General features: G+C 34.3%; 1 protein-coding gene across 1 annotated transcript in view; it reads right to left on the bottom strand.

The window, feature by feature from the left end:
• Positions 1 to 4,329: 4,329 nt before the first annotated feature.
• The window catches only part of LOC144970061 (phosphoinositide 3-kinase regulatory subunit 4-like), a 53,405-nt gene continuing 43,672 nt past the window's right edge, over positions 4,330 to 14,062 (bottom strand). The window contains exons 28-35 of the mRNA XM_078909261.1: positions 12,972 to 13,167; positions 12,361 to 12,491; positions 11,200 to 11,284; positions 10,111 to 10,202; positions 8,351 to 8,581; positions 7,263 to 7,420; positions 6,081 to 6,265; positions 4,330 to 4,770 (exon numbers count right to left, since the gene is read on the bottom strand). Of these exons, the coding sequence (XP_078765387.1) occupies positions 4,557 to 4,770; positions 6,081 to 6,265; positions 7,263 to 7,420; positions 8,351 to 8,581; positions 10,111 to 10,202; positions 11,200 to 11,284; positions 12,361 to 12,491; positions 12,972 to 13,167 (1,292 nt within the window). The 3' untranslated portion in view covers positions 4,330 to 4,556. The remainder of the gene's footprint in view (positions 4,771 to 6,080; positions 6,266 to 7,262; positions 7,421 to 8,350; positions 8,582 to 10,110; positions 10,203 to 11,199; positions 11,285 to 12,360; positions 12,492 to 12,971; positions 13,168 to 14,062) is intronic.

Genomic DNA, 14,062 nt, shown 5'->3' with positions numbered 1-14,062 from the left:
TCAAGGATTGGTTTAGTTATTAACGATTTATTACAAACACTTGACAATGAAAATCTTAAAGACATGATCATTTAAAGAAACGTATAACGAAACAAAATGGAAATGAAATAAATCAAATGTAAATCAATGAACACTGCACAATTAGAATTGGGCTGTTCTATTATTTGTTTGTTTGTTTTTTAGAGGTTTTACGGCCCTTGTATTTTTTAGGTCATTTCAGCACCAGCAAAAAGGAAGATGATGATGGAAAGAAGGTTTAGATCTAAAGTTAAAGCAGTAATGAAAAAAGAAAAAAAAATTGAACTGTTATAGATAATAGGCAGGTATGTATAGAGCGCAATATCCACTAAACATGCTCAAAATGCTTTACTGGCTGCAGGGACATGTAGGACAGGACATGGCACCTGTTAGGCGATATTACAATGTTTTTGGACAGACAGAACCCTGTTAACGACCAGGTACTCATTTTACACCTGAGTATGTTGAGAGAATGTGAGCAAAGAGACTTTTCCAAGGTCTCAACTGTGCGCCGAGCGAGGCTCGAACCCAGGACCGTCTGATCCAAAAAGCGAGTGTCATACCACTAGACCACATAGACGAATGATGGGAATGCATTCAAATAGGGAACAGATAATTACCTGAACAATTTATCAATGTGCCTATTTCTACATTACCTAAAAGTCCTATCCAGCCACAAGAATACACTCCAATGTTTACAAAGTATAGATTCAAAAATAAAATAGTGCATAACAGAGAAATGATGATTAAAAAGGGGAAAAAAATATCATCTTTAAGAAATTTTTTAATGAAAAGGAACCACACACTCAACTGCCTCCCTCTCAGCTACGAATCTCTGTCATAACCAGAAAAAAAAACAAACAAACCCTGAGCCATGCCAATCAAGAAAAAAGATGGGAGCAACATGGAAAATGAAAACAGAAAAAGAAAGAAAGAAGACATAGCACTAGTGACCTTTCTATCCATCTCGGGAGGTCAAAGACCGCACGCAGTTCTGGTTGATTTTTTTCTTTTTTTTTTTGACTAGCATTAGGTTTCAATTCCGTTGTGTCAATGAAGTTAGAGAAAACTACAAAAAAACAACAACATAAAATATCTGAAAATGAAAAGATTACCTCAAAGAACCTTATTAGCATCAATTAATGACGAGCAAAACCCTGATGCAATGCCATGATGAAGGTTTGATGTTTGTTTTTAAGGGTTTTACGGGCGCTTGCAACACATTTAGGTTATATCAGCGCCAGCAAAAAGGAAGAAAATGGGATATGTTTGTTTTGTTTTTAAGGGTTTTTGTTGTTTGTTTTTAAGGGTTTTATGACGCTTGCAACTCATTTAGGTTATATCAGCGCCAGTAAAAAGGAAGAAAATGGGATAGTAGAAAGTTCTAGAATTACAATTAAAGCACCCAAGAAAAAGTAAGACAGAGGGGAACTGGGAAGAAATAGGGATCAGATGTAGATTCCAAGAGCATACCATCAATGTAGGCCTACTTAGTTTGAAATCATAAGTCTCATCCGGACACAAGCACAAAATCCAACAAAGAGGAATACACTCAAACGCTTACATTATACATAATACAAAAATAACAAATATAATAATACACAACAGAGAGATGATTTACAAAGAAAAAAATATCATCTCCCAAAACAATAACTATGCATTTGACTGTTTCCCTCCCAGCTAGGACTCCGGCCAGGGTCAGGACAAAACCAAGTAATCTCATTCCAAGACAAAGACAGAAAGCATGTTGGAAAACAGATATAAGGGGATAGAAGACACAGTATGTACCCCCCTGCAAATAGAAGGTCAGGAACCCCACCCAGGATGAGGGTTTGAGATCAGAATTCTTAATCATTGGGCATCTATTGAGAGGAGCATCAATATCTACTTAAATGATTACCACACATTTTATTTTTAATTCAGAAAGATAAACAACAACAAAAAATTTAAAAATAAAGAACTTTGAAAAAAGTAAATTATAAATTATCCATTATGTCCCTGGAGCAAAGGAATTAAAATTTGTATCGATTGCGAGTGTGGTGACCCAGCAGTCATTGGGTGGCAGTCTGTTAAATATGGTGGAAAGTACTTAGACATGGTGGAAAGTACTATGTGTTAGACTGGGGTTCTTCAAAAAGGGTAACAAGTGATTATTACAGTCCGTTTTACTGTCTTCGAGACAGTGAAAATGCTTTCTCCATTTTTAATCCACAGGAATGTCTTTGAGAGGCTAAGTTGGATTTTATCAATCTCAGAGGACCCAAATGATGAAAACTAGAATAATCAAGATCAAATTAACTAAATCAATTGTGTAAATATAAGACAAATGGTCAAGAAACATAAGGCGGAAAACAAGATATGGCAAATAAATACTCAAATTAAAAAAAAAAAGCTTTAGACGAAGACGACATCAAAAAGCACAGACTGTTATTATGCAAACCAGTTAGTAAACAACATTACAATAGGAAAATAATTTTTTTCAAATTTAAATATGAAAAATATACACAACAGCAAAACAAAAAAGAAAGACAAAATGAAATCCCAACTGAAAATAAATAAATATCATCGGAATACGTTAAAGATTTCAGCATGAGAATAACTTCATGTTCAAGTAATATTCGTAGATACTTCATGAAAACATTGCTGCTGCAAATAGCAAATATCTTCTCTCTTTTTCAATAAATCAGCAAAATACAAAAATCGTTTCGATCACATGTGTCACAGTACAAGTCCATTTGTACCTCGATGGTCGGCAGATCAAACCTCTGAAGTCCCGATTTTCACGATCGACAGATCAAACCTCTGAAGTCTACATACAAACGTTGTGTACCATGTTTTATTCATTTTGGATGGATCAGACCTCTGATGATATCAGAGGTCAGATCTGCCAAAAGTTAAATAAAATATGGTACACAAAGTTTGTATGTAGACTTCAGAGGTTTGATCTGCCGACTGTGAAAATTGGGACTTCAGCGGTTTGATCTGCGGACCATCGATACGAGGCTGTACCAAAAAAGTCGTTTCCATCACATTGGCCACAAAAATATAACAAAACTAAATTATTTTGAAAAACTAAGGAAGGAATTAATTTTCATTAGTTCTGTCATTCGAATAATTAAAAATAAACCAAAAATCTGACTATCTAGCACCAACAAAATAGCAGAAATATTTTCTCACAGGTTCAAAAATTGTATGGACAAAGTTGATACCCCTTGTCCACTCAGCACTGATAGCTAGCTGGGTCTGTTAGATCAAGTGGAAAGTACGTCGTGATAGGTTAGCATCCTATCTAAAGGAAAGCAAGCAATTGCTATTGGCCATTTCATTCTAGAGAAACAAGGATAAACTACAGCTTTATAAGCCTGATGGCTCTGAAGAGACATTATTTTTCATTTTTTTTACTACGACTTCCTCGTGATAAATAAAAGATTTAGCTTATCAATAATGACAGTGACATCACATGTTGATGATTTTAAAAAGAAATGAACAAAAATGAATATAACAGCTTCAACAAAAAAAAAAAAAAAAAAAAAAAAAAAAAAAAAAAAAAAAAATTACCGAACACGGAACATTTTGGGCTCAAAACACCTTCTCCAGCCAATATTAAAAATAATTTTTTTAAAAAACCATTAATACATCACTAAAAAAATTCAGGCAGAAGTAGCCTACTTCCATATAAATTTTACACGATGCATTCATGTTTTTATTTATTTTTTTAATTAATTTTTTTTTTGGTTATTGGCTGAAGAAGGGTTTTGAGTCTGAAACATTCCGTGTTTAGTATTATTTTGCTATTTTTTTCATTTTTTCCTTTATTTTTTGTTTTTGAAGCTATTATATTCGTTTTTATTCCTTAATTTTTTAAATCTATTTTTGTCGAAGCTATTATATTTATTTTTATTCTTGAATTTATAAATTTATTTTTACAGTCCACAGCTTAGAGCAGCCTAGTATCACCTTTGACTCGCGGCGTTGATGACTTGCAGCAGATTATATGAGAATAGAATGAATATACATGAAAGACAAACGGATTATCCACATAATAATATTATCAGGCAAATATTGTAAATGATGAAAGCATGTATGATGGTCGATAAATAATAGATTTTTTTGTTTGGTTGTTTTTTTGTTTTTTTTTGTGTGGTGTTAATTATGTGAAAACGAACTGTCTACCCCCCCCCCCCCCCCCCGGCTTTTCCTCCCACCCTCTCTCTCTCTCTCTTTATATATATATATATATATATATATATATATATATATAATATATATATATATATATATATATCCTCTCTCTCACACTCCATTTCTATCTTTTTTATACAACTTTTAAGCAAGTGTAGCTCCCTCTCTCTCTCTCCTCCCTCACCCCCCCCCCCACCCCTCTCTCCTCTATCTCTTCTTTTCTATCTTTTTTTTCAACATCATTTATTCATCTCTTTCATTTCTTTACACTAACTCTCCATTTGGAATGCAAAATCTCGTTGCCATTCTTACTCACCAACGACTCTCACCAATATTTCTACATTTTCAGACTCAATCTACTTCCACACCTTAATATGTCCATTCCTAGAACCAGACAAAACTAAGTCCTGGCTGCTGTGAATGAGAGCAATGTCCGTGATGGTGTCATGGTGCCCTTGGAGAGGGGCGGAATTCAGCAAGTGTAGCTCTCTCTCCCTCTCGTACTTGTCCAAGGGTTCTCTAGCGATCTCTCTCTCTTGGATAACCTCAGATCCCTCGATTAACTGTGATCTAAAGAGAGAAAATAAAAAATACAAATAGGGTAGAATGGTCGTGACCTCTGACCTTTTACTCTTCTGATTCAGAATCCTTGGAAGTGTGTATGTAACCACTCCTTCGGAGGACTTAACTTATAAATAATAAGTTATCATAAGGAGACTTAACTATTTTAGTAGAAGGATATATATATATAAAAGAACTTCTTTTGACTGTGAAGCACAAAAGCTGTCATATTTTGGACATATGCGAAGACATGATAGTCTCGAAAAAAGGATAATGGAGGGAAGAATTGAAGGAAAGAGAGGCAGAGGAAGACAAAGGAAATCCTGGACAGATGGCATCAAGGAAGCTACAGGACGGCGCATGGCAGACTGTAACGAGGCTGCAATGGACCGTGAAGGATGGAAGGCCATGACAACCGACCTCTGGAAAGAGATGGAACCCGGGTAAGGTATATAATATATATATATATATATATATATATATATATATATATAAGAAGAGAGAAGAGAGAGAGAGTGAAAGAGAGAGAGAGAGAGAGAGAGAGAGAGAGAGAGAGAGAGAGAGAGAGAGAGAGAGAGAGAGAGAGAGAGAGAGAGAGAGAGAGAGAGAGAGGAGTAAGGGATGTAAAAAAGTGAGGACGTATGATTTTTATTGACGACTGCATTTATTTATACAAGACAATTAGATGTTAGTTTTTGTTGTTTTTAAGGGTTTTACGGTCCTTGCAACACATTAAGGTTATATCAGCGCCAACAAAAAGGAAGAAAATGAGATGTACGGCTATGTGGTCTTGTGGTATGACACTTGCTTTCGGATCGGAAGGTCCTGGGTTCGAACCTTGCTCGGCGCATAGTTGAGTCCTTGGAAGAGGCTCTTTACTCATATATTCTCTCACCATACTCAGGTGTAAAATGAGTACCGTTAACATCGTTGTTTTTGCCTCACAGGCATCATGTTTCGTTCTACATGTGACATGTTGCTGTTGGACAAAATAATGATAATAATAATAATAATAATAATAATAATAATAATAATAATAATAATAATAATAATAATAATAATAATAATAATAATAACAATAATAATGGTAATAATGGTAATGTAATCATAGAGTGACTATCCCATACAATATACCTCTAGGCACACAATAGACATGGCATGCAATACACATCATAAAATTTACTCTTACAAATCATCAACAGCATTTAAAAAGATAAGAATTATTTATAAAAATGTAAACGAATGCCTGGATGACGGCATCTCTGGGTATATTTCTTTTTTCTTCTATTTTAATCCAACAACAGCTAAAGTCTACTCACACATAGTTGATAGACACAGATCGTGGATCATCCACTCCGTGGTTGAAACAGGTAGAGTTGGCGGCGTAGTTTAGATCCCAATAGCGTAGCCTCATGTCTGTCCCTCCTGTCAGAGCAAAGGTTTTGGTGTCTGTGGTTCCCACGTGGAGGCCACAAATGCCTTCTTCTTCTTTGCCTTTATTTTGCTGGAGAGTGAGGAATAAAGAATAAAGGCAAGGTTAACTAATTTGAGATTTCAGAATTTAATCATCTCGATTTACTTATTTTAGATCATTATTATGACTGTGTAAAAACTTGGTTCTGAAATTATGTAGTAGTAGTAGTATCACCAACATGGGTGAAAGTTACTCAATGATATTAATCCTGCAAAGGCAGGTGCTCAAAAAAAAAAATCCTGCAACTACCAATAAGAGGAAAAAACAGAAGTGTGGTTAATTATATAAACTACAATGGTGATCCAGTTGCCGGTTTTTTTCATTTTCGAATTCCGGCCAGACAAAAAAAAAAAAACGGCGAGACCTCTTTCAAAAATACAAATCCGGCCATGCCGGATTTTTCCGGCGAACTTTTACCCATGATCACCAATGAGGAGAAAAACCCCAGTCTCCATAAAAAGCTTCAAGTTTTTAATTCATGTCTTTCTTTTAACAGGATAGACTTTTTAAAAGGCTGCCCTTCCATTTTAAAGTCCAAGTGTAATTTCATTATGAAACAAGCAGAATGTCAGTATTATCTGATATAAAAGGCTAACTATCAAAGCCATCAAATCCAAAAATAATAAATATGTAGAAAATTAGCTCTGGCAACCCCCCCCCCCCCCCCCCCCCAATGTTATGCTTTTATATAGTGCAATATCCACTAAAACTTGCTCATACCACTTTACAAAGCGCTATAGTTATGGATATAAATATATTCTCTTTCTGCAAAAATAAACTTCTATCACTAGCTTAAACCCCCCCCCCCCCCCCAAATAAAAAAAAAAAAACCAAAAAAAAAACATAAGAACAAAAAAAAACACCAACTGATTGTGAAAAAAAAATTTAAAATGTATTTTTAAATAAATCATTCTTTGATTTGCGGTAATGTGATCTTAGTTCCATCAGTATGTAGATTATCATTATTCTTATTATCATCCTCATCATTGTCACAATCATTATCATCAATGTGAATAACTCCTCTCACCAAGTGGTATGAGAGAGGTGGGGTAGAACTGGGCCATAGGGTTTTCTGCCTTTGTCCAGTCTCGGCATCCCACATGGATACCTCGTTGTTCCAGTTGAAGGAGGACACGAACCAAGACTGTTCATTCGGGTGCATGGCCACCTTTCGTACTCTACGACCTGGATACATGGGAATTTTGAAAAGATAAAAAACAATTGTATTTTTCTTTTAATGAGCTTTTATATTTGGGAAACATCCATTCAAATTGACAATAATCTTATAAAATGGATACTAGATATCGAGTTCTAATCACTATTCTTTCATTTAATACTTCTTAATATTATTCGACCTTATACAGGAGCTGTTGACAGAAAAACCCCATTCTATTTTGATGAAACAAGAGAATGTTATTAAAACCATGAGTAAAAATCAAAAAGTGATAAACTGTAAATGTGAGTAAAAAGAGATGCTTGTTTGTTTGTTTTCAAGAGTTTGCACCACTTGCAACACATTCAGGTCATATCAATGCCAGTAAAGAGCAAAAAAATGGGATGGTAAACGAGTTCTAGAATTACAATTAAAATACCCAAGAAAAAGGTAAGACAAAGGGGAATTTGTTCAAATAGAGAGCAGATGTAGATTCCAAGAGCACACTATCAATGTACTTAGTTTGAGATCACCCAAAAGTCTCATCCAGACACAAGCACAGGTCCCCACTAAGAGGAAAATACTCAAATGTTTACAAATCATGAGTAAAAATAAGTAAACAAAACAATACAATGCATAACAGAGTGATGATTTACAAGACAAAAAGTGTCATCTCCCAAAACTCTAACTATACATTTGACTGTTTCCCTCCCAGCCAAGAAATCCGGCCAGGGCAAGGACAAAACCAAGCAATCTCACCCCAAGACAAAGACAGAACGCATGTTGGGAAAACAAATAAAGGGGGATAAAAGACAGTAAGTGCCTCCCTGCCCACTATGGGAGGTCAAGAACCCCACCCAGGAGTAACAAGAGGGGCAGGGAGGAGAATAAGTTGGGATGAGAGAGATATGATCAAATATTCTTTTCAAAAACCAAATAATCCTTGAAAGTGAAAGACAAACCTGACGGGTGGTGTATGGTGTTGATGGGCATTCTGAACCTCATATCCCAGCATACAACAGTTCCACTGTACGTCCCAGCAGCAAGCCAGCATTGTGATTGGCTGACAGCAAAGCTGGTGATCAGGCCAAGCTTAGCATCGTTGCGAAGTGTCCAGACGGTGGATGGGCAACGCAGATCCCAGCCGACCAGATGACTGGAGACTGTGGCATAGCACAGCACTGAACAAGCACCTGTGTCAACAATGATGAGAAATAATATCATACCTGCCAACCCATAGTGAAAAAAAATAGGATGGTTCTTCAAAAAAAAATAGGAATATAGGGGAAAAAAATAGGGGTAAGCAATGTTAAGGTTAAGAGGAAAAAAAAAACAAAAACAAGCTTACCCTATGCGTAGCGGCGCAAGCAACTATAAATAGATCTATAACCCTCAAACAACACTTGTTGAGGTGAACTGTCTGACGAATTGTATGAGGTATGATGGATGTGCCAAGGTGAGGTCTGAATAATTACTGTAATTGTAAATGACAATCCTTTCCTTCAGTCAGGGAGAAAACAAAACTGATTCTATCAATCATAAAATAATACAGGCAAGCAGGTGGCTTCAACTGATATAAAAAAAAAAATTTGAAATTTGAAATTTTTTTTTCAATTGATTAAAAAATCGGAGTTTGCCAAAATCCCGCTGGGTGAGGTAAAATCAAGAAAAGGTCGGGGTAAATCCGATTTTATCGGGGTACTTGGTACGTATGTAATATGAACCAGCTGACATAATTATGCTATATAAACATTAATATTCATTTTTATTTGAACATTAATTTGGCAACTCCATACCAGTCAATGTTAACATTTATTTCTATTTGTATCATAATTTGGCAATTCCATACCAATCAACATTAACATTTATTTCTATTTGTATCATAATTTGGCAATTCCATACCAGTCAATGTTAACATTTATTTCTATTTGTATCATAATTTGGCAATTCCATACCAGTCAATGTTAACATTTATTTCTATTTGTATCATAATTTGGCAACTCCATACCAGTCAACGTTAACATTCATTTTTATCTGTATAAAAATTTGGCAACTCCATACCAGTCAACGTTAACATTCATTTTCATTTGAATCATAATTTAGTAACTCCATACCAGTCAACGTTAACATTCATTTTCATTTGAATCATAATTTAGTAACTCCATACCAGTCAATGTTAACATTCATTTTCATTTGAATCATAATTTAGTAACTCCATACCAGTCAACATTAACATTCATTTTCATTTGAATCATAATATAGTTAACTCCATACCAGTCAACGTTAACATTCATTTTCATTTGAATCATAATTTAGTAACTCCATACCAGTCAACGTTAACATTTCTTTTCATTTGAATCATAATTTAGTAACTCCATACCAGTCAACGTTAACATTTCATTTTCATTTAAATCATAATTTAGTAACTCCATACCAGTCAACGTTAACATTCATTTTCATTTGAATCATAATTTAGTAACTCCATACCACTCAACATTAACATTCATTTTTATTTGAATCATAATTTGGCAACTCCATACCATTCAACGTTAATATTCATTTTCAATTGAATCATAATTTAGTAACTCCATACCCGTCAACGTTAACATTCATTTTTATCTGAATCACAATTTGGCAACCCCATAATAGAGTCAATGTCGATATTCATTTTCACATTGTTAACATTCATTTTTATTGGTATCATGATTTGGCAACTCCATACCAGAGTCAAAGTGGGCAATGTCCATCACTTGTCCAAAAGTGTCATGGTCCACGGAATGATTTGTCTCCATGACGACCGAGCCGTTGTCTAACCTGGGAACAACAACAAGGAAGGTTTCCGTTTGTGATGATTTAATGAATAGAATGGCATACAATAAAAGTATTGAAATCTGTATAAACTGATTAAAAATCTGTATATAAACCATTTTAAAATCTGTAAAGATTGATTAAAAATCTGATTGAAAATCTGTTTTAAAAAATTATTTAAAATCGATATAAACCGTTTTAAAATCTGTAAAAGCCGATTCAAAATATACTGATTGAAAATCTGTTATAAAAAAAATATTTAAAATCTGTATAAACCGATTAAAAATATACTTATTGAAAATCGGTAAAAAAAAAAGATCTTAAATCGATATAAACCGTTTTAAAATCTGTAAAAGCCAATTCAAAATATACTGATTGAAAATCTATTTAAAAATATATTTAAAATCTGTATAAACCGACTAAAAATATAATGATTGAAAATATGTAAAAAAAAAAAAATAGATCTTAACTCGATATCAACCGTTTTAAAATCAGTAAAAGCTGATTCATAATATACTGATTGAAAATCTGTTTTCTTTAAAACTATTTAAAATCTGTATAAACCGATAAAAAATATACTGATTGAAAATCTGTTTAGAAAACTATTTAAAATTTGTATAAACTGATTAAAATCAGTATGAACTGATTGAAAATCTGTATGCACTGATTGAAAATCTGTATGCACTGAACAAAAATTTGTATCAACTTATAAAAAAAAAACAAGAAAAAATACCATCCCCAAGTAAATCAGTCCTTCTCGAGGAAAGATTTTTTGGGATGGTTTTATTTTTTTCTTGTATTTTTCTTTCTTGCTCTGACTGGCACTGTTTCACATAAACTTTTTCAGATCTTTATCTTACACCAGTGCCTGCTCCCTAAATTTTCAATTTGAAAGGATTGTAGAAAGTTATCAAAAAGCAAAATTTAAAAAAAAAAAAAAAAAAAATACACAACATGTAAATTGTAAATGTCACATTTTGAAAGGTAATGTCCTAAATCATACTTGTAAACGTTGACAGTGTTATTGTCTGACGCTGCAGCCAGAGCACCAGTTTTGTCCAAGAATGTCGTACATTTGATCCTTCCACCTGGTAACATGACATAGATATAGTAGGTGGTGAAGTTGATGATGATGATGATGATGATGATGATGATGGTGACGACGATCATGATTATGATGATGATGATGGTGGTTACGATGATGATGATGATGGTGGTGAAGATGATGATGACGAAGATGATTATTGTGATGATGATGATGATGATAATGATGACGATGATGGCATTGATGATCAGGAAGAAGAAGAAACCCATATTTACTGAATGATTAAAAGTATATCATTGAAATTTTATTGACTCATTTCTCAAAATATCAATTAAAAAATATATACAAATACAGCTTTCACTTGCCATGTGACTTGGACAAAATGACAAAAATATTCAAATCTCAAGAGACACTGCATGGGAACATAAAAGCTTTTATCTCCATGTTTCGAAACAACGAATTCAAAAGGAGAGTCAATTAAGATATCCTTATGCTTTGGCTGAAAAGGTATTTGAACCAAATGGGGACAACGTGGCTCAGTGGTAAGGTCTTTGCTTTGTACCCGAAGGGTACCAAGTTCACAGTGTGGCCTTGAGCAAGACACCTCACCCTCGTTCACTTTGCGGGGCTGCACTACGGCTGGTGTCTAGGTTATTCCAGTCTTCCCTTGGAAAAGATCCAAAAGACAAATTTCCCCTATGGGATGAATAAAGAGAATTTTTTAAATGTTTTTTTTTTTTTTTATTATGTTTATTTTTGCTTGATTTCTTCTTCTTCTTTTTTTTTAAATGAAAGCCTTTGACTTTTTATTTATTCCTGTAATTATAAAACATTCCAGGTGTCTAGTGAACTACCATAATTGCTTTACTCTCACCTTGTTTATCCAGGTGTCTAGTGAACTACCATCATTGCTTTACTCTCACCTTGTTTATCCAGGTGTCTAGTGAACTACCATAATTGCTTTACTCTCACCTTGTTTATCCAGGTGTCTAGTGAACTACCATCATTGCTTTACTCTCACCTTGTTTATCCAGGTGTCTAGTGACCTACCATCATTGCTTTACTCTCACCTTGTTTATCCAGGTGTCTAGTGAACTACCATCATTGCTTTACTCTCACCTTGTTTATTGAGACAGACTTTGGACCTGTTTGCCGCCGTCTTTCCCTCCAGTTTGCCGACCTCCCACAGTCTGACAGTCCCGTCGTTGGAACAGCTGGCAAAGTACTTGTGGTCGTGGCTGACCGATATACTAAATATGGGGTCAAAGGTTTAAAAATGCATTGGAAAAATATTAACATCTAAGTTACACGAACAATAAAGACAAAAAAAAAAAAGACAAAAAAAAAAAAAAACAACAAATAAATAATTCCATATTTCCAGTAACACCATTTCTTTAAAATCGGAATTAAAAATGTTATGCACATGGTTGCCGATTAAGAGGGCAAATTTTTACTGAATTTGTACGCAAACCCATCGACTGACATCTTTTGGAACACTGAAAAAACAAGCAATTAATTTTCATACTCGTCCCACTTTTGACAATACATAAACACAAAATACCATCCCCCCCCCCCCCCCCCCCCGACCTTCTTATCACTATCATCACTTTTGAAAATCAGAGTTTTAGAGACCATGACGACAAAGTGGTGGAACGGACAATTCAAAATCGGAGTGATTCAGCCAAAAGTTGAAAGGGTTGGCAGGTATGCCTACTACAGTATAAGCTCACCGGTTCACTCCTCCCCTGTGTTCCTGTAGATGGGCCAATAACACTCCTTTGGGTTTCCAGTTATCTGCAGGGTGTGGCATGTCCCAAGCGATACCAGAAATGACATCGGTAGACAAGATATCTTGTTCAAACTGGTGACGTCGGTGATGCACCAAGTCGCGTAACTCCCATTTACACTTGGCATAGCGGGTGATGACTGAAGGGAAGGATGGAGAATAACCAAATATTCCTTTTTAAATAAAACGCATAGTGTTGAATGATTCCATTGATACTTGCCAATACATTTCACTGAAACCTGCACCATCGTGACATTTTGTTTTTAATAAATAGAAAATACATAAAATCAACACTTTTCCTATTATCTTGTTAAAAATAAAATTAAATTAAAAAAGATAATGATTTGACACTGTTATCAATTCAAATATGGGATTCATGATTAAATTTTTGTCTCTAATAAAAGCTAGATTACTTTTTTTTCTTTACAGACATTGAGGACACTATGAAAACACAGACAGCAGCTCAAGCAGAAAAGGATCCCCTCTTTTTGTTTTGTTTCATTTATTGCTGTCCACACACAGTTCAGTTAGACTTTTTATTAATTTTTTAAAAAGGAGAGATTAAATAAAACTCTCTCCATTCCAACTATAGAATTCAATGGGCAAAAAAAGGAAAAGGAAAATTGAAAAATAATGACGAAAATCAATTCCTTTGAGGACTTTTTTCAATTCCTCTTAATCTAAAAATTCCAAATCATAAAATAAAGGAAAAAGCACTCGAGCATATCAGCAATAAAGGTTTTTTTTCTTGTGAAAAATTTAAAAATTTGCAAGTACTGACAGTCTTAAAAAGCAGATTAAACTTATTTTGATTTTAAAATTTGTAATTTGCTATATTAATGCCCGTTTTTGCTTTTAATGCCATTATCGTTTCGGTGAAAAAACATATTAGAAGCTCAAAAAGTATAATCCGTTTATAACGACACACAACTTTTTAGTTCTTTGTAGTAGAAAATGTACTATCGTAACATTCTTATTTTCACAACACTTTAAAAAACCTAGAGGGAAAAGAGGCAACATTTAATAATGTCTCAA

The sequence above is a fragment of the Berghia stephanieae genome, chromosome 4 (assembly GCF_034508935.2).
Source record: "Berghia stephanieae isolate SIO BIC M18660-M18661 chromosome 4, UCSD_Bste_1.3, whole genome shotgun sequence".
NCBI classification, from domain to species: Eukaryota; Metazoa; Mollusca; class Gastropoda; order Nudibranchia; family Aeolidiidae; genus Berghia; species Berghia stephanieae.
Note: the sequence above shows the minus strand (reverse complement) of the source record. Positions and strands in the feature narration are given on the sequence as shown.